General features: G+C 37.5%; 1 protein-coding gene across 13 annotated transcripts in view; it reads right to left on the bottom strand.

The window, feature by feature from the left end:
- The window catches only part of Slmap (Sarcolemma associated protein), a 93111-nt gene that overhangs the window by 36055 nt on the left and 34497 nt on the right, over positions 1-22559 (bottom strand). For 11 of the 13 annotated variants that reach the window (XR_010849902.1, XR_010849901.1, XR_010849904.1 and 8 more), the window contains exons 3-10: positions 5058-5195; positions 3998-4145; positions 3606-3672; positions 3261-3408; positions 2143-2238; positions 1889-2031; positions 1480-1615; positions 1100-1334 (exon numbers count right to left, since the gene is read on the bottom strand). Coding sequence is in view for 7 of the 13 variants with exons in the window: in XM_067085814.1 (XP_066941915.1) it covers positions 1100-1334; positions 1480-1615; positions 1889-2031; positions 2143-2238; positions 3261-3408; positions 3606-3672; positions 3998-4145; positions 5058-5195 (1111 nt within the window). In the remaining 6 variants the exon portion in view is untranslated. The remainder of the gene's footprint in view (positions 1-1099; positions 1335-1479; positions 1616-1888; positions 2032-2142; positions 2239-3260; positions 3409-3605; positions 3673-3997; positions 4146-5057; positions 5196-22559) is intronic. The other 2 variants (XR_010849907.1, XM_067085818.1) reach the window with 1 other exon arrangement.

Consider the following 22559-nt stretch of genomic DNA (forward strand, 5'->3'; position numbering starts at 1 on the left):
TCATTAAGGTAAGTTTAGAGCAAGGAAGAGTCAAGTACAGTAGTAGGACTTGGAGGTGGGCAAATACCATTTGGGAGAGATGAAAATTAAAGGCAGAAGACAAAGCTCAAAAGATTGTAACATTTCTAAGGTAATGGAGCCCATGAAGATAACAGTGAGAAGTGAATGAGGCAGAGTATGTTTCTGAGAGGAAACAGTGTACAAAGATGAGCAAATAATCCTACGAGACCCATAAAATTAAGTTCTACTTTCTAATAAGCTACTACAACATACCTTTTGATGAAAATAAAAAAAATCATATAAGAGATGTGCACTTAGGAGTACTACCCTCTAGTGAGGTATAAACCAACAAAAGTGGAAGATCTTAGCAGAGAGGCTCTTGCATAGTAATGCACAGGATTTAATGTGCTAATTAATGCATGAAAGAAAAGCTACACCGCTTCCAATCCAACAAAAGAACTGGCCAAAATTCTATGTTAACTGAGGCACAGAATAAAAACATGATTGCTCTTCTGAAGAGACAGCTTACCAACAAGCTTGCCACTGATGAAAGATTTCTCTGGTGTCAAGACAAAAAACCACTTATAGAAGTAGCAGACGTGGCTTCAGGATGGAATCACATCCAAGTGCTAGCAATGAATTATTACAAAATCAAAGGTATTGGTTAAAGTCATCCCTGAAACCTTGCCTTAAAAAAAGGATAAATAGCTTTTATAAAAGGTCATGCAGTTACTTGTTTACTTGAACCAAAGCTCTCTAAGTTTCCCGGGGTGTCATGAAAAGGAAGATAAGAATAATATTTCCTAAATGAACCTTGGAAATACTGGGCATGACCAATTTTCTAAAAGCAATTATGGAATAACTCTGCATCACCAGTCAGAAAGTAAAAGAGAGAGAGAGAGAGAGAGAGAGATAGACAATGCCTCAAACATACTACAGTACTGTTAAAGAATGAAAGCCTTTTTACAGACAGCAACTTGCATAACTTTGTGCCATTACAGAAATGGAAGTTAGTGGGGGGAAAAATAAAAGAAACAAATTTATAAAAAAATAATAAAAACTGAAAAAACTTGGGAAAGAAAAAAAAAGTTGTACATACTTGTGGAGTCTTTTAACGGCTTTATCAAGCCACTAATTTCCCCATTCTTGATGTTTTCATATTTGGCTTTCATGGCACTTAATTGCTCTTTAGTGAAGTCAATTTCTGCAGTTAAACTCTCTATTCTAGCCATGAGTTTATTTTCTTCACTTGACTTTTCTGAAAGCTTACTTGTAAGCTCCTTTTTCTCTTGCTCGTAGTTTTCCTCTGTGTCCTTTAACTGGTCTTCTGCTGCCTGCAAACATAGCAATAAGGCAAGTTACTTGTCTGAATAAAACAAAAGAAAATGATAATTCTTCATGTGTGGACCGTGACAAAACAGTTGAATAAATTCACTGCATCATTCTCAAGAGCCATGTCTCGAGAATTTCTCAACTTACCTTTAGCTTTTCTGTCAATTGAGCCACCTGTTCATTTTGAGCAGCCTGCTTTTCCAGCATTTCATTAAGCTCCCGTTGTGATGTCTCACAAACATTTTTAAGGTGACTTAATTCATCTTCTGATGTACTTAACGTCCTGAGAAATGGAAAATTAATAGAAAACTAACATATTTCATTATAACTGGCTACATCCTGCATTACACCTTGCTTATTTAGTAAACACATGTTCACATGACTATTATGTACTCAATATTAGTTTGGACCTCATGAATAAGCTTGTAAATCAACTTTTTGCCAGACAAATAAAACTTGGTCACTAAGTCTGACAACAGTTAGTCCTATTATCTGATGAATTTACTTCTATTTCATACTAACAAACCCTGTGGTAAGTACAGTACATATGACTTACCGTTCTAAATCTGCTAATTTTGTAACAGCATCTAATTTTTCCTGTAAAACTCGTCGTAGAGATTCTTTGGCAGTCGTTTCGTACTGACACTTCTCGTCCAACAAACGGCGCATCTCTTCTCGTACACTATCTTCGGGGTAATTCTGTAACAGGATTAACAAAACTTGTAAGAATTATTTCTTGATTAATATAACTGTTACCCATTTACAGTATAAAAAATGTTTAACACAAATTCAAATAAATACAAAATTTACCTTAGCATAAGTAGAAAGCTGAGCTTCTAGCGTCTCTAAGCGCTGGAGTAGTCTGTCTTCATCTATCATAGCATTCCAACTATGAGTAGCTGCTTCCTAAAAACCAAAAAATACATTCACATATGTTTAGAAAGAAGAGTATGTAGGTCTCATTATGTGTATACATGAAACTATACCTTCCAAACACTTCCAGTGGCAGTACTGCTCAATGCTGAGAATGTTTTTTATTTCCTTCAGTAAATTGTTATTTGATATAAAAGTATATAATAATTAATTTACACAAAATCAAAAAGCTTTTAACCAGTGTTTTTTCTGAATATCATGTAATCCTACACATATTCTGAACTCATTTGCTTATTCCTTGTCCATAGGGAACGTCAGTGAAATATCTTTGAAAAGAATATAACCTTGCCCTCAATAAATTCTTAAATCTCATAGGAATAACATGAGAAAGGTCTCTGGATTAAAAGGCAAAAATTCATACTCCATACAAACTGACAATAATGATCAAGCTAAATTTCTTCACCAGGATTTAATAAAAAATGTACAATTTACTGAAGGATAAAATCATACTGTACTACTATTAATTTCATCTCCCATTCTCTACATACATATACAAAGTAACGTTTGGCAATTCTCAAACACCACAGGATGGGATCTGGAAGTTTTTTCAGGTATAGTATCATACTGGACCTCATGTGCAATCAGTGGCTTGTGGTACCTAACAGTTTATGATAACACAGAAAACCTCTTTTACCATTATTTCTACATCATTGCCATCATCAAAACATGACATAACTTTCCCTTTATTTTGCATTTCTTGGCAACACTCTAAAATTACTTAGCATTCTGCCATTAGCATTTAATTTAGAACATGAGTTCCTGTGCATTACACATTTTACTTAAATTTCTAATATGGTTATGGTAAATAAACAACTTCAAACTAAAGCTCCAGGCTACAGCTATACTATGAAGGAGATGGTTTTTAAATTCCTTAAGAAACAATAGTTTTTAAAAATTCAGATTTTAATACCAGTTCACCAAGTCACATAAAACTCTTAAACATTTTCTTTAATTTGAAGTTGCACAGATAAATTGAACATACACACTATTCATACCTGAGTTGATGCAACCAGGCGCTGTAAGGCAGCTAATTTTGTTTCGATCTGCTGTTCACGATGCTGTGCTTCTTGAAGGTACGTTCGTAACTGATACAGTTCTTGAGCGGACACACTAGAGACTGCCCCACCAACTACTGTCGAAGGGCTATTTAAAAACAGACATCAGTCAATTTTGCAACATAATGAGTATAAGGATATGAAGACTAAAACCTTTTAAGAAGTGGCAGCTCCTCCTATTGTCTAAATTCTATTAAAATCAATTTTATTTTGCAAAGCTAGAAACTACTTCCACTAGAACACTGCACTGGCAAAAAAGCAGCATTACAGTACATGGCTTCTTACCTTGCTTTAGCTTCCTGTCCATCAGGCATATACAACTTCAAAGTAGCGACTATACATCCATGAGTTACTGGAATACATGAAATGAAGATGAGTAAAGGTAGCACAGTTCTGTATGGGCATGACATACCAGTACATAGCATGCATTACAGTAAGCACAAAGAACAAGGGCTTTATAAGCAAATATAAAATACATCATAATGTGCCACAGTAATAATTCTATAGGTTGACCATCTTCACAATGCCTGCTAAATTAGATTCTACTTCACTTCTGGTTCACACATAAATCTTCAAAAGAAATCTCCATTAGCAAAGAAAAACTTAATCAACTATGCGCAAAGACATTATTCATATCCTTAAACATTCTCTTTCTACTTGAACTCAGCATTTATTACCTTTCCTAGAGTTCTCCATAACATCCACTCCAAACTGTACAATATCCCCTGAGCACACTTCCCTTGGTGCAGACTCTTCTGAACCTTTACTAAGCCTTTGATTATTGACAAAGGTGCCATTGCTGCTCTTCGTGTCTTGCAAGTAAAACTGAAACGAGAGAATACCAACTCCTTTGTGTCTACAGGAACATATTCAGGGAACTGTCACAGAACTTTTATCCTAGAGCTTGAAAAATGTAAAATTATTAAGCATACAGGTTCACTTTACACAAACACCTTGCGCTCCCAAACATCAAACAGTTACTGAGGTTATTGTGAACAACAAGCCTACTACCACTTTGATGTAATGTTATTTATAGAGGAATGACTATTTTATCTCCATTGTGATACTTTTTAGATTTCACAGCATCCATAACTAAACATCAAAATCTGAATTTACATGATGGGTAATTTTCCCCACTACAATGCTTTCCTCCCAAAGTAAGTTTTTCAATTTCACAGTACAGTACTCACACAAAACAAGTGACTGCAAGCAATTAACATAAAACACCTGAAAAATATTTCAGAAATCTTAATAACATGAACTCTGACTCTAAAGGGAATATACATTTCTTGAGAAACAGGAAGGTCTAAAACAGTTTCCTTGCAATAACTACCCATTTATGGTTCCAAGAAGATTATAATCTAATTGTAATTCCTCTCAAATATAGAAGAGAGAGTAGGCCCAAATTCAAATTAGCTGCACAATAAAAATGATTAACTCAATAGGTTTCTTTCTTCAATAATTCTCTGACTTTCAACTCAAATTATAATGACTGTAAATGACTCAAGGAAAAGGGAAAGGAAACAGCTCCTAAGTTACAAAGCCAATTGAAAAGGGAGAGATCCATGCTGATTCGTGGAAGGATGATTAAATGAATTTTCACAATGAAAGAGAAGAGAGAATCAATAATATACTTCGATGACAAATATATTTTGGCATTTAACACAATTACTCAACATTATTAAATAACCAAGTCAACTATTGGATACATTACTACTAAACCAGCAAGAGCCTTACCTTGCCATTTTCATACCACAGGAGAGCATGGTTCCTAGACAAAACTTTGCAATCAAAAATGGCGTTACTCGTTGATGGTCTGGCACGAGCCACAGACCGTCCAATTTTTACTGGTTGGTCGAGTGTCAGCGTTCTTTCCTGTAAAATAAAATATCAATAATTGGGAAAATATGCTCAGTAGAAAAACAATACCTATTTTGGATGCGGCCATTTTTTGCCATGGGAAAAAAATGTGGTACGGTATCAGAATCTTAAATGGCTTACAACACTTGAGATCAAAACGTTGTTCATCCTCTCCAAGGGAAAAACTGTTTGGTAATGTTATTTGTTCATCAAAACCATTTTACTTGGCTTTTCCATACATTCACTCCTAAAATACTGTATACCTGCCATAATAAATCCAATCTCTGCATAATCAGTGTCAAAGCTTTCAACACACACAAAATCTCAAAAGCTGAAGAATGATGTACTTTTGGTCTTCTCAACATCTTGCTTTTAAATTTATTTATTTCTAAAATTCCCCCTCAAATACTTTCCACGAGGTTTTTTTTTTTTTTTTTTGAAGCTGGACACTGGTTCCTCTTTGCAGTGTTTTCACTCAACTTCAGATAATTCCCTTAAAATAAGAAACAAATAGTCTAACGAATTGTTGCATGTTTTCCCCTCAAATGAAGATGACTGCAGTAGTCATAATACATGACAAGTTCAAACATTTATATTCTGAATCTTTTTTGCGGGGGTTAATGAAAGGTCAAGAGACTAAAGGCAAAAACATTAAATAATTTCATAATTAACAATAGAAGTAAATTACAAAAATATGTTAGTGGTGCATGAGGAGAGAATGAAAACATCTCGAATGTGGAATTCTTGGCTTTCATGATTACTGCCCCATGATTTTCATTCAGTTCTTAATTTGTTTTTAGTGATAAAGTATTATTATTAATATCACTGTACAGCATCATGCATACAATGTAAATATGACAGAACCAATTAATCACACAAGCCAAGGAAAGCATGGCAGCAGGAGATTTGCAGAAGTTGTGGAAGACGAAGTCAAAGAAGGCTACAGCTGCATAGGATTGGCTGGCAGAGAAAGTCATCAGATGACTAGATCGTTCTTTTCAATAATGAATGAAAATGACTGAAGGTACAAAAACCTTTGGAAACATATGTATAGCAAAACTGAAGAGGGGGCTCAAGAGTGTACTGTATTAGAAAAAAAAGGGTCTGAAAATTAAGAAAGTGAATGCACTTAAGAGGAAATGATGCAATTTATGTAAAGCCAGGGATGTATGATTGGTGAGCTTCCGTGTACAGTGTATGTCTGAAGCAGGCTCGATGAAAGTTCAATTCAAACGGCTGATAAGTTAAGAGTTTATTTCTGGTGATAGAAATTCATTCCTCTTTTGTTTATATGTAATTGGTTCTTTGGCTAAGTCATTGTAGAAAATGGCAAAACATTCTGCAATCTGGTTTCCTTTGAATAATAATAATAATAATAATAATAATAATAATAATAATAATAATAATAATAATTTGAATGACAGACTTCCTCTCCTGAATAACAATTATAACAACAACAGCAACAATAACAATGACAAATAATAATGCTCCCAGTGGCTGCATATTATATACAACATGCAAGTCCTTTCCGATATGTGCAAATATAAAAATAACAAACAGCCTCATTTCATTTGGCAGCACTTTCCATAAATATTACTCCTAAGTACGGTATATGTTGTCTGCCACAGAAATGAGAGTGGCCACTCAATAACTGTCACCCAATCAGCATAACGACTCTTTGAGGAAGCCTTCTGGTATGTACAATAACCTGTTCAATTATGAGAGCAAAATTATTGTACTTGATGTGAAAATGCATGATTTTTTAAAATGGAAGAGGCTGATGGGGCTGGCAACCTACAGGCCATTAAAACAGTACAACAAAAAGCATTTTGAAAATAACACCATTAAGGGCAGGGTTAAGTTACCATTAAAGCAGAGAGAGAGAGAGAGGGAGAGAGAATAAGTGTGCATATATATAATATATTTATTTTATATAGTTCCTTGTTGGGCAAGTCGGTCGAGTTGTGGGCTAGCACTCGCTAGGCCAGGTTCAGTCTCCGACCCGACTAATGAAGAATTAGAGGAATTTATTTCTGGTGATAGAAATTCATTTCTTGCTATAATATGGGTCTGATTCCACAATAAGCTGTAGGTCCCGTTGTTAAGTGTAACTGGTTCTTAGACGCATAAAAAGTCTAATCCTTGGGCCAGCCCTAGAGTAGTTAATCAACTCAGTGGTCTGCAAGGTATACTTACTTTATATATATATATATATATATATATATATATATATATATATATATATATATATATATATATATATATATATATATATATATATATATGATATCATATAATTATATAAACTTTAGTGGCACATCTCATGACAATCTTCCATTACGTTCATTACTTTGAATCATAAATGATGCTAAATTATGGTCTCATAATTCCTTCACCTTCACTGAGTCTAAATAATCTCTCTCTCTCTCTCTCTCCACAGTTGTCTGAGAGGAGGTATTTGTCACTTCATGGGAACCACACAATGATTTGGCACATAAACAGAAACATTCTATTTCTGTAATACTCTTCCTATATACGTATGCAAAAAAAAAAAGTATAAAAAAAGGGGGAGGAAAAACAACACACATACGAAGGACGGAGAGCGTGTACATTAACGCAGCCCAAGATGAGCTCACCTGAGTAAAATTGGAACCGTGTGTACCACAAGACTCCTACAACTTGCGCTCCCAATATCAACAAACCATTGCGTGATGAGCGTTCCCGTTCATTAGTCAAGAAATAACAGCAAATATCTGCTACAGAATCTCAAATGAGAGAGAGAGAGAGAGAGAGAGAGAGAGAGAGAGAGAGAGAGAGAGAGAGAGAGATCACCCAATCAACACAAAGAATTTACCACCGATAAGAGGAGATAAATCCAGCACAAAACGGTGTGGTAAACTCCAAGGTATGGCGACCGTGTTATAGCCAACGTATAAACAAGACAGCGTTTGTTTGTGTGTGTGTGTGTTTGTGCCATAAAACAAACACTCGCTGTAACAAGCCGGCAAAACACCAACGTTAAGGGAGGGGCATCCATGGTTGCGTGTCTCTGGAGGAGAACACGTGCTCCGAGTTATTTTGTGGGAGTTTCTGGCCAGCTGCACAAGAGAGAGAGAGAGAGAGAGCCTGCCTAGACTGATGGATATTAACGTGGATATTAACGGGATATGCCTAAACCTTTCTGTCTTCAAGAGGAAGAAAGATATACAGTTTTCTAAGTTACCCGCAATGACGCTGATACAAACAGCCATTAAATAAAGGTAAGCATGTCTATTATCACGGACTTTGTCACGACAACCAAACAGATCTTCATACATTATCGTGGATAGTTTTAGTAAACATCTACATCTTTTCGGCTCTTCATTTCGTACACTTCAACCGCGACATCAAATCACTTGACCACAAAGACCAATTCTAATCGCATATAGATCCCTTTAAATTCATCAACTACTCAATTCTTCTCTTACCCCGGCTACCCTCTTCAACTTGCCTTTCAATCAGCCTTTCCTTCGATAAGCCGCAGCCTTGTTTTATTCCCTTCATTTCCTCTCAAACTTTTCCGCCATTTCTTTCACGTGTAGTCTTTATCATCCGACCAACCCGTTTCACTCTCCCGTGCCTCTTTCGACTCATATCTCACATAATTCTGTATTTTAACAACACCTATTTACTGACTTCCCAAAACATGACAAATTTTGGAAGTAATTTGTATTTTTCCTAACATACAAACCATCGGTCTTTACATAGGAATTACCTTCAGCTTAAAGTAAAGACCGATGGTTTGTATTCGTGTAGGAATAACTAAGAGGCACCCAACTCAAAGCCAACGCTCTGTGCGCCGTTTTACTCAAACCATTACTTGAATTAGTTAAGTTCACTTTATGGGATTAGAGGTGAAATGAGTTTTCTCTATCTTCTGTCTCCTTACTAGTCTGTCTCCGTCGCTTTACTTTGACAGGAAGAATATTGACTGTTTTGCCTGCTCCTCACTCCTTCTCATGACGGGTCCCTATACGGGCTGCTCTATGAGAAAAAGCGCCCGTGCTGGCATACAGCCAGCTTAATCAAAAACATTACAGGTCCCAGCCATCTCAATCTCGCACTTCTCATCATGTCCAAACCATCTCACCCTCCCAGATCCCTATCGTCCAATCTCTGGACACCTTCAAAGGATATACTGCCTGACATCGTTATTATCTCCCAAATTTACTCTTTATCCACAGAAGCCAATGGTTACATAATCATCCTAAAATATTTATCAATTCCCTAGATACTACTCCATTCACCTCTTAACCCATCAACTCTCTCGACAAGCCATAATGTAAACACTCGTCGAACCAAAAGCGCATTGTATACTTGCGTGCCGCCGATTAAGGGAAAATAATCAAGTAATCAAAGGATTTATTTGACAACCTAGTCAGTTTTAAAGTGTTTATGATTCTACGCAGATGCCAAGGGCAAACTACTCCACTCTGAGGTTCTACTAATTACTGTAGGATGGGAACTACATCCCACAGAGCTGAATTTACCAAACACTTTTAGCTGATCACTTTTAGCTGATATATAAGTATAAGTAGAACTGAATATTGAATTTAGGTCAAAGGCCAAGCGCTGGGAACTATGAGGTCATTCAGAGACGAAACGAAAATTGACAGTAAAAAAGGTTTGAAAGGTGTAAACAGGAGGAAAACCTCAAAGCAGTTGCACTACTAATCAATTGTTAGGAGAGGGTTGAGGAAAGTAAGATGGAAGAAAGAGAATATGAACGGAGGAACAGTGAAAGGGATGAAAGGGGTTGCAGCTCGGGGCCGAAGGGACACTGCAAAGACCCTTAATTAATGCCTAAAGTGCACCGAATGAGGTGCACTGACTACCCACCCTACGGGATATGTGTATACATGCGTGTGTGTGTGTGTGAAAATGCGCAGGAGCGAGCGAACACCAATTCGGCGTAGGAGACACGTGCACATCGTATTATGCAGAAAGAGGGGAGCGGAGACAAGACGCCCATCACACCAGACACAAACACACACACATACACCACACAAACTCCCCTCGCCGCACGGATGATAAAAGGAAGAAGAAGAAGAATCACGCAGCCGTTCGTGAAACAAGTGTGCTGGCTTAGCCTTTCGTCCCCCTTAATACCCGCCGTTAAGAAAAGGACTCCTACGGTGAACGGGGACACTGTAATCATACTTATTGCGATGTGCAGTGTGTCTGCAGGAAGAAATAATTATCACTGCTGCTGGTGTTGCTGTTCGTGATGATGGCGATGGTTTTATTCTGTGGTAAATATGGACACTAATTACGGTAGGCAGTGCATAACGAAATAAATTTTCTTTTTGCTATCGCTGCTTTTATTATTATTATTATTATTATTATTTTAAAACATAAAAACCAAACAACGGAGGCAAGCCTAAAAGGCCTCTGACTTGCAAAGCAAGTGTCCTCGGGAGAGACTGCCCATATATAAATTTCAATGATAAAAACACGAAAATTCAGTTTCCATACTAATACTGACGTAAAAAAACGGCAATACACGGCAGAATAATAAGAGCAACGATAATAATGACCATGGTAATAACCCTTCTGGACCGAAACAACTTCAAACTACGTCAACAAACAATGCAGCATCAGCACACAAAACACAACTGTGGAAAACTAAATTTAAGGAAAATACGTTTCATAAAAAATCATGGGTTTCATCAAAACTAAGCAAAAATAAAACACCCGAAAAAATCACAAGAATTCTGTTTTGATAGTACAATAAAAGAAACATCCGGAGACAGATAAAAAAAAAAAATTCCCAACAAAAACAAACACTCACAGTGTAAAAGCATCAGAAAAAATGACGCACACAGGGTAGGTAAAAGTAGCCAAAATAAAAAATACGCACTGGGTAAAAGCATAAAATAACTACTCACACAGGGTAAAAGCAGCAGCAAAAAAAAAACACACACACACACAACAGGATAAGCAGCAGCAGCAGCAGCAGCAGAAGGGGTGAGGATCCCCTCATTAGGAAAGGTGGTTGTATGTGTGCGTGGGAAGCCCCAATGCACGTAGCACCACCTTCTTCCTCCTCCTCCTCCCCTTCCCTTCCCTTCCCCTTCCTCTTCCTCCTCCTCAACCCTTCTTCTGGTTTAAGTAATCAATACTGAACATAATCTCTAGAAATTTACACAGGTTAAGGGGATGCAAAGCCGTCGTTATTTCAAAGGTCCTTCCACACGATTTCTAAGAAATTACAGTTAGATACATCATTTGTTCTTCACTGACGTACTGGGCAATATAATAATAATAATAATAATAATAATAATAATAATAATAATAATAATAATAATAATAATAATAATAATAATAATAATGAGTATGAAATTTACAATAAAATTATGAAATTTGGTTAAACTGTTTCCTGTTCTCGAATTCCTTACGACAACACTCGCCTAGGCCGCATACACAAAAGGACACAATTTTTTTATAAATGCAACTTATAATTTTTTTCATTAATTTGGAATCATATCTAAGTCGTTTTGGAGTTGTATCAATAAATAAAAAGTGTAAACAGCAAACAAGTCACGGCTTAACCAAACCAAAGATATATTAAACACTTTTTACAAGTGTTAGAGAAACGAAATTTGATGAGCATTAACACTAGGAGAGAGAGAGAGAGAGAGAGAGAGAGAGAGAGAGAGAGAGAGAGAGATCTACGACATGAAATTACATTTGCATTTTCAGGTCGTTTCTAACTCAAATAACTCGGAGATCCTCCTGACCCTTAAGAAAAAAGTTATCTACCCACTTAGAGGCCTGGCCCCCTTGGCACTGTTCCTCTCAATAAGAGTCAGGCCAGAGCATTTTATCCTCTCTCTCTCTCTCTCTCTCTCTCTCTCTCTCTCTCTCTCTCTCTCTCTCTCTCTCTCTGTGTGTGTGTGTACGAATAGACACAATAAAAACGCAAACAAAAAACGTCTGATCGTCTTTGGATGAACTGAGATTTAAGTTATTTAATTTCTACAAAATTTGTCACAAAAATTTTTCATGAAGTTCCAGTGAATGAAGAAATTATTTATATATACACACACACACACACACATATATATACGTGTGTGTGTGTGTGTGTGTGTGTGTGTGTGTGTGTGTGTACTGTACTTTATTTTTCACAAATCTCCACTCATCTCCAGCCTCCCTGTTTACATTTCTCATCCAAAGAGGTCTGATGACTCAAGGATCACAGCTGACACTCGCAAACTATTCTCCCTGGGGTTATTCGAAGGACATGTACAAGCCATCTTCAAATTCCTTTCATCATTATCTCAACTACATAAGGAACTTCTGCAATTCTTTTCCGGTATCATTCCCAACTTTATCCTGCCATCTGATTCCTAATATTCTTCTTAAAGTTTCTCTCTCAAAGCGACAAGTCTTTTGTATTTTATAATTTATTAATTTATTTTTTTTTTTAAAAAGTGAGACTTCTTTCTGTACTTCCCTTTACCTTCTCTTACTTCCTAATGAGCTCCATATTCTTTGGAAGCTTGAATTTCAGGTCATGGCCCCTGTGGGCTTGTTCCATGTGAATAGGGTTCACCTTCTGAATAATAATAACAATAACATAATAACATGTAATAATAATAATAATAATAATAATAATAATAATAATATTAATAATGGTCAGTGTTATACCATGATTCGTGTCGCATAGAAACAGAGATCATACTATATATTATGTACGATTTCACCTTCGTATGCAAAGTCAGTTTACTTGACTTCCAAATCTTAGTCAGTTTTTGTAGTCTTTCAATAAATTCCAAAACCACGAGATGTACTGGATACCACTTTCCATATATCTGAAAGCCATCCTCGCTAATCGTCTCTACATCTAGTGTTAATTTATTCCTTATACAAGCCATGCCCTTCATTACTTGTTTATTAACCATACTTTGCATGGCATCTCTCGACATATAAGTTGCATTTTATTAAGCAGGCTGTGGAATCTTTTTGACAACCGACTCCACTTCAAAGACTGAATCAATCCATAAGCACATTCAGGTCTTCAGCTACTAGTAAATCAATTTAATAATCCCCTTCATATCTGTTATATATGCCCTCGCAAAAATGTTCCGCCCAGAGTTTTCTCTCTTCTTCAGAAGTTACTTTGATTCCCCTCTCTTTTGACAGGTGTCTTCTACTTCCTTTCAACAATGGATATTTCACTAATAGTTATATGGGCTACCCTATTACCAAGAGTGCTCCCCCGAAAGGCGTTTGCAGAAAAATCTGAAAACAACAGTAACAATTCAAAATTGCGGTGTACAGAATCCTTTACGAAGGATCAATTACAATCATGTATCTTTATTTTATAATTTGAAATTCCATACGTAACTTAACAAAAATGTTAACACTATGCACAAAAAACTTACCAATTTGGGTGGGTCGTATGACTTTGCACACATATCATACATACATACACACACACACACACACACACACACACACACACACACACATATATATATATATATATATATATATATATATATATATATATATATATATATATATATATATATATATATATATATTATATATATATATATATATATATATATATATATATATATATATATATATATATATATATATATATATATACATACACAATCGAATACAAAGACAACCAAAACCACAAAAATATGAGGAAATTCTAACGAGCAATTCCACGTTCCCCAGAGCGGAGGAAAGTGCCAAATGCATAGCCCAGGTCCAGAGAAAATGTTTGGCTTGCGCTACCTACCTGAACACTTTTAATGAGGGCTCTCTCTCTCTCTCTCTCTCGATCTATCGCATTCCAACAGCTACAAAACCGCAACGTGGTTTGAAGAAAAACCAAATAAACAGCCCAGAGAACAAGACTCTTGCTTTAACGATGCAAACTCAATGTTTTTTAGCAGCTTGTACAACAGTGATACTAACAAATGTACTGTGGTCAATACGGCGGGATCGATATACCGATATTGGAAAGGAACACTTTACTTCTGGTCGATACTTTATTACGTCATTTCCCCTTTCTTTCCCAATTTCCTCTCGGCAAACGAAGGGGAAGAGAGCGCACGTAAAGGCGGTGACGTTACGGCGAACATAAAACACCCAATTGGATTTTCATAAGTAGTAATGCTTCCTCGTCGTAACTTCAAGTTCTCAAAATGTATCCCCAGAAAGATCGACCTAAAGCAACGTTTCAAACTGATTTACTGAATCATTACTGAAAGGGATAAAGTCTTAAACTGAAATTGTGATCGAGAGAGAGAGAGAGAGAGAGAGAGAGAGAGAGAGAGAGAGAGAGAGAGAGAGAGAGAGAGAGAGAATCCCTTCGACGCCGTTGTCCAGAATTTGAGGGTATGTAATTGTTCTTGCCCTTTGGAAATCAGGTAAAAGAAACTTGAACTCCATCACCTAATTCGACCTTTTTTTCTGCTGCTGAACTTGCAGAAGGTAAAGGTCATCTCTCTCTCTCTCTCTCTCTCTCTCTCTCTCTCTCACACACACACAATTTCAGTTGAGATTCTATCCCATTCAGCAATGATTCAGTAATTCAGTTTCTGTGTCGTGTGCGTGTATGTGCACATACCCACGTAGACCAAAAAACAAAAAATATAAATCCTATTGCGTCATCGCCCAATGACTAACTGAATTCTTGTGGGTATTCGAAAGTTGTACCCACCATATACGGCTCGTGAGCACAATGGCTTTAAAGGGGAAGAGTTGCCGAGAGAGAGAGAGAGAGAGAGAGAGAGAGAGAGAGAGAGAGAGAGAGAGATCGAGAGCACGTCCAACACGTCAACTGCATCTCCAGTCTTACAGATCCCATCAATTCTATTTTTTTTATGTATTGATTTATTCATTTAATTTTCCTTTTTAATATGTGAGATCTCTTCTTTCTGTATTTCCTTTACCTTCCCTTGCTTCCAACTGACCGCCATACTCTTTAGAAGCCTGAATTTCAAGTCAATGGCCCCTAAGGTGGGCTTGTTCTTTATGAATAGGGTTCATCTTCAGAATAATAATAATAATAATAATAATAATAATAATAATAATAATGAATATTTTTCGCATGGAACCTCGAGCCAAGCGCCCTCTGTCGAAGTCGACGGCTTGGCCTCTTTCGACAAACCTACAACAAAGAATAAATCACAAATAAATGACTCAATCGAGGCATGAATGCATAAGCAACGTATGGCCTTCGGAGACACTTCTGGAAATAAGCCACGAATTACGCAAGGCCAGTTTCTATTCAGATGATTGAAACTGAACTGTTTACACACTAAAGCTTCGCAATATTTATTGAAAATCGTAAACAACAACAAATATACACTTTACGTTCGTCCTTGTGTACATCAGACGTTCATGCGTGAAAAACTATGTTGCAAAAACAATTAAGTTCCAAAAAACACTTGGGAAGTGCCTAAGAAGCAAAAAGTGGCAGTGAGCAATGTGAAATGGAATGCAATCAGTAACACAAAGGGAGTAGGATAGCAGGCTAATGTGAAAAATCTAGAGAGAGAGAGAGAGAGAGAGAGAGAGAGAGAGATGCACATTTCTCTAAATCCTTTCAGATTACAGCTAGTTCGAGTTCTGAGAATCGACAGAAGGGCACACAAATAAAACCTCCCCTCACCCCCTTCTTTTACCTTGCCCTCTCCCCTTACCTAACCCACCTCCCCTCCCCACCCCTACACCACAAACCAAGGTATCTCCAGCCAAAACCTCAGTTCACCCTTCACCTTCGAAAACTAAGCTGGCACAAATTCACACACACAAACATACATACATACACACATACTGGACACGTGCACACCCACAAACGTGATCAAGCACTTCTATGAGGTAGAACATACACACATGCACGAGGTAAGTAAACACGAACACACACGAACAAACACACACACACACACATCAACACCGGCAGAGGTCCACAGGGTACAAGAGAGTGCCCAATGCATCACCGCGAATATATTCGAGTGGAGGAAATGGAAGGCGGAACGTAGGAAGCACTTCCAACGAGGGAAAGTTGTCGGGGCGGAGGATGGATCTACTATGCGCGGAGGTGTGAGCGCGAAGGACAAAGTTTAATAAACTTTTAAAGATATAACCCTTAGTGGAACATGGATGAGACTGCTATATCCCAGGAAACTATCAAACCATATATACCGTGTGTGTGTGTGTGTATATATATGAAATTTTTTATCACACCGTGATTTATCTACAAACATGAAGCTACGAACGTCGCTTACTATCAAATTCAAGCTACCTCGGGAATATCCCCGATGGGGAATTATCACCGAAGGTGAATTTATAAGTGATATTTGGACTGGTACTGCCGAGTCCCGAGCACTTGATATTGCTGACATTGAATTTGATATTGAGCGACATTTGTAGCTTCATGAATTAGGCCAAAAAGCCAAACGCTGGGACCTATGATGTCATTCAATGCTGAAAGTGAATTTGCGAGTAGAAAGGTTTGAAAGCGGTAACAGGAGGAAGACCTCGCAGTTGCACTAAGAAATCACTGTTAGATGAGGGTATATAGCAAGATGGAAGAAAATAAGGAGCGGAGGTACAGAAAAAGGAACAAAAGGGGTTGCAGCTAGGGGCCGAAGGGACGGTGCAAAGAACCTTAAGTAATGCCTAAAGTGCACCGCGTGAGGTGTACTGACGGCACTATCCTCCCCCAACCAACTGGTATCAAATTATAAACAGTTGCATTTCCATAAGACGAGACGAACGTCAGTGCTCGGGCGTACAAACAAATTCAAAAGTAACGGTCATGGCGGGCGGACGCCGGCCGAAAGGGAGCCCCCTGGAAAAGTTAGGGCGACATTTATCCGTTAAAGCGTGAAACATTTACATGATCCGTTTTTCATGGCTTCGACGCCTTTGCTGCGCCAGCTTTTGTTTCAAGGTTAAAAATAGAAGACGTGGCAAGCACATGCAACTCACTATATTTAGTCTCTCGAAATGGGGAAAACAGCCAACGGCAACACATATTTCGGGACAGCTTGGTTGGGTGTTTGTATAGTCGATTTATAATATTACTGAGACATACAATACATACATACATATACACATAAATCACTATCAACATACATACATACATATACACATAAATCACTATCAACATACATACATACATACATATACACATAAATCACTATCAACATACATACATATATATATACACATAAAATCACTATCAATACATAAACACATAAAAATCACTACCATCAACATACATACATACAAATACACATGATTCACTACTATCAACATACATACACAAATATACACATAAATCAATACTATCAACATACATACATACACATAAATCAATACTATCAACATACATACATATACATATACACATAAATCATTACTATCAACATACATACATACATATACACACAAATCAATACTATCAATGTTTAATTAAAACAAAGTCCCCTTTTTTAACGCATGTTTTTAATTTACACAAAAATAACAAAAAGCATTTTTAAGTACACAATACTTACGGTAAATGTCCACATACAAAAGAATATCAAAATTATAAAATGCCCATTGTAGGAACTATCACATCCAAGGGGTTAAGGGCATTGCCCCTGCCCAATGATTCACCGGATATGATTACTCTTTACGCCTTGGTAGTATTTAGAAGCAATAATGAAATGAAAGCTCATGCATTCTTCACTGTTATGGGAACACGTTTGACCCGATTTTTGGATCATGAGTAAACATTACGCAAATATCCCCGTTTCAACTGGGTGATTCATGTCCGAATTGAACTGAATTGAATTTAGGCCAAAAGCCAAGCACTGGGAACTATGAGGTCATTCAGCGCTGAAACGGAAATTGACAGTAAAAGGTTTGAACGGTGTAACAAGAGGAAAACCTCGCAGATGCATTTTGAATCAACTGTTACGAGACGGTGGAAAGTAACATAGGAGAAAGAGAATATGAAAGGAGGTACAGTAAAAGGAACGAAAGGGGTTGCAGCTAAGGGCCAAAGGCACGCTGCAAAGAACCTTAAGTAATGCCTACAGTGCACCGCAAGAGGTGTACTGAAGGCACTAACCCCCTACGGGGTTCATGAGCGAAGAAACTTTTAGGACGTCTAAAAACGCTTTTTTAATTAAACTCAAGATAAAATTGGCGGGTTTCTACTGGTCTGTCGCCGGGAAAGGCCTCGTATTTCAATAATTAATTACGTGGCTATAATACGTCACAGCATCCCACAACCGCCAAATTAACGAGACTTCACAATTCTCTTCTCCAGCGGTTTCGCAAAATCTTTGACCTGAGGTGGTTAATCGCGCACGGTATCTGTATAAACATGACTCTTTGGCTATCAATAATCTTAATTTGTGTCTATCTCTTTATCTATCAATGCATTATAAAGGTGTATCTACCAGGGTAATTAATCATAAGTTTTTTAATATGTATATATTCCGACTTCAGTGTATGTTTTATAATAATTTTTTTACCTTTCTATGTTAGAAATGAAATAAATATGAGCTGAACTGAACTGAGCTGAACTATCTATAAATTTCTTCATTAATGTCCGTCTGTTTTATCAGCTTCCAGAGATACGTAGCAATCTTCTCATAATTCTTCGAAATCTGTTTCTATCTATGGTACGCCTTAAAGAAATTCCCAGCCTCGCTGAAAGTCACACCAAATGCTTTCTATTTCCAAGAAACTTTTCCTCTCCATAAGAATCGGACCGAATGCTTTCTATTTTATTAGACACCGCACTTATTCCTCGACCATGAACTCCACACATTACTTCTCCTACCAAGGTCTGATGATTTTTCCATCACGTGATGAAACGAAATGATGCACTGGTTGATGCAGCGGTTTCATGGCCACCCCCAGAATCAATAACCACCAGGGTCCTCAAGAGAACCGAGCTTTCCCCCCCCAGCACAATTTGAAGCTTCCGGGTGAGTTGGTTCCCCAGGAGTCATCATGAAACGAGACTGCGGATCTCAGCATAGTCTGTCAGCATAGTTAGCTCGTGTCAAAGGTCAAAGAACCTCGGGTACAGAACAGAACAATATACAGAATTTACGCCAAAGGCCAAGCGGTGGGACCCATGAGATCATTCAGCGCTGAAACGGAAATTGACAGTAAAAAGGTTTGAAAGGTGTAACTGGAGGAAAACTTCTCAGTTGCACAACAATTGTTAGAAGGCTGGATAGCAGAGAGGCTGAATATAGCAAGAGGTGAAGAAAGGAATGAAAGGGTTGCAGCTAGGGGCTGAAGGGACGGAGGTAAGCCTACAGTGCAAAGTGAGGGCACTTGAAAAAGGAATGTCAAGGGTTACAGCTAGGGGCCGAAGGGAGGCTACAAAGAATATTAAGTAATGCCTACAGTGCACCGCGTGAGGCACTAAACGCCCCAACCCACCCCTACGGCGGGAACCTAGGGTGCTGGAGTCGTTGGACTTTCAACCAAATTTTACTTATTCCGGTGAGTACTCGAAATACCGCGGCGAAATAAATTCATTTGGATTTGCCACTACCGAGGCACCGAGATTACGTAACAATTAGCTAAAGGGATTGACATTCTTAAACGATCGAATACAAATTACCGAGGTTTAAATGAAGGATCAGCTATTCGCAGGAATACGTTTTAGTTTATAAAGAAAATAGCATAACCTAAAACCGCAAAATATCAGCACCTGAAGTACTCAATATCTTAAAAAGAATATACCCTCCACTTCCAAGAAATTAATACAAAAAACTGGGAAAGGAAATACTATTACTCACTAGCTAACGATTTCATCCGTTAAAAAAAAAAAAAAAACACTGGTTAATACTATCAGCCACTCTAGAAACCAGGAAATCTATTGACTTTGGGAAAAATCGGGAGACGCTTCGAATTCCTCAGAAAATCCCCAATTGACTCGCTTTCTCTGACTCTACGTGAGCCAAGGAAGCAGCAGCTGTGGAAAATATATAAATTGAATTAAATAAAAAAAGTAAAACTGCCGAGTAAAAAGAAGCAGCAATCGAGTTTTTCAAGGTCAGGAAGATCCAAATCCTGATATAATGCTGTATGAGTGCCGCAGCCCATAATCTTACTACGATCGGTGGTAGCCTGTTCTGTATCGTTGCCAGATGCACGATTACACGGATAACTTTAACCCAAATACAAACTACTGAGTACAGGACTGGGTAATCTGGTATGTCCGATGACTAGAGGGTGGATGACTACCATACTGCACCACAATTGCGGTGAAGTGATCAACATTGCAATTTGCAGCCCTCTAGCCTCAGTAGTTTTTAACATCTGAAGGCGGACAGAAAAACGTGTGGACGGACAGACAAAGCCGGCACAATAGTTTTCTTTTACAAAAAAACTAAAAAAGACTGCAGCAGCTGAAGCTCTCAGACCACTCTCAATTCTGTTACAAAATTGTGTTCTAAAGTGAATTATGACTTTGATCAGCCTGTATGAAAAGGGTGGAATGGAATATTTTTATTAGTTTTCTGTAAAAGAAAACTATTATGCTGGCTTTGTTCGTCCGTCCGCTCTTCTGCACTTATTTTCTGTTCGCCCTCAGATGTTAAAAACTACTAAGGCTAGAGGGATGCAAGTTACTATGTTGATCATCCACCCTCCAATCATCAAACATACCAAATTGCAGCCCTCTAGCCTCAGTAGTTTTCATTTTATTTAAGGTTAAAGTTAGCCATAATCGTGCGTCTGGCAACGGTATAGACTAGGCCACCATCGGGCAGTGATTAAAGCTTCATGAGCCTCGGCTCATACAGCATTATACCGAGACCACCGAAGATAGATCTATTTTCGGTGGCCTTGATTATACGCTTTAGCGGCTGTACAGAAAACCCGATTGCGCCGAAGAAACTTGTTTATTTAAATCTCACTTCTTTCACACTTTTTTTTTTAGGATCCTTTTCTCATATGGCTGTCCGAGTCCGCCGGATGCTTGCTTACTAAGCAAAATGCCTTTTTTGACATGTTCTTTAATAATAATAATAATAATAATAATAATAATAATAATAATTTTCACCCATACATCTAAACCTATTTACTTAAATGATTTTCTTATTCTTTAATCATCATCATCATCGCCTAAGAAGCCTCGCACGAGAAAGGCCTACATGGAAATCCGTTACTCTTTTGTTTTTGTGCTCTATCTCCCACAAACCCATCACACAATAATAATAATAATAATAATAATAATAATAATAATAATAATAATAATAATAATAATAATAATAATAATAATATCCCCAAGTACTCTCCAGTCGAAGCACATTCACGGGTTCCATCTTATATTACATTACTCGTAGTTTGAGTCGTGGTTTTGATAGGCCTATCAGTGAATCATTTAATTATATGGGATCTACCGATAATAATCGGACGCTTGTCAATCCAAAAGGCCTTAGTATGTCTACTGTCTCATGTGTTTCTGATGATTTTAAATAATAATGGAAGTTATCAATCAGATTTTGGTTTCCTCACAAACCTTCGGGGATAACCCAATGACGTCACAGCTATTCACACGCAATATAAGCGAGGACCAACATTTATTATTATTATTATTATTATTATTATTATTATTATTATTATTTATTCTATCACAGTCATCCTATTCGACTGGGTGGTTTGTGGTTTTTATAGTGTGGGGCGCCGGGTTGCATCCTGTCTCCTTAGGAGTCCATCACTTTTCTCACTAATTGCGCTGTTTCTAGTAGCACACTTTTCTGCATGAGTCCTGAAGCTACTTCGGCATCTGGTTTTCCAGATTCCTTTTCAGGGATCTTGGGTCAGCTTACCGTTCCTATGATTATGGGTACAATTCCCACTGGCGTATTTCATATCCTTATTTCGATTTTCAGGTCTTGATACTTATCAATATTTTTTTTTCTTTCTTTCTCATCTACTCTGGTGTCCCATGGTATACCAGAGTATTATTATTATTATTATTATTATTATTATTATTTACAGCAATTTAACAATAAGCTGAATTAAGGGGTCTCCAGTCAAGTAAAAGGCTTAAAAGGCAGCAAGGTTAAACGTAGACACACCAAATGGAACGGATGAAAATTTTAAAACGTAAGGGCTGCTCTACGAGGAAGAGCCCGTGCTGGTATAAGGCCAGCTTAATCATCAACAATACCCAAAAGGCATGGTAGCAGGGAGGCGAAGGGATGCTGTAAAGAATCTTTTGACAGCGTGTCACGAAAGAAACATTATTATCAGAGCCTTCCTCTCGAAGTATGTGTCAAGTTTTACATATACGTCACTCTGTTTAGTACAGGAGTCGACCTTGCGTGCTTGGAAATATAC

This window comes from Macrobrachium rosenbergii, chromosome 42, assembly GCF_040412425.1.
Source record: "Macrobrachium rosenbergii isolate ZJJX-2024 chromosome 42, ASM4041242v1, whole genome shotgun sequence".
Taxonomy (NCBI): domain Eukaryota; kingdom Metazoa; phylum Arthropoda; class Malacostraca; order Decapoda; family Palaemonidae; genus Macrobrachium; species Macrobrachium rosenbergii.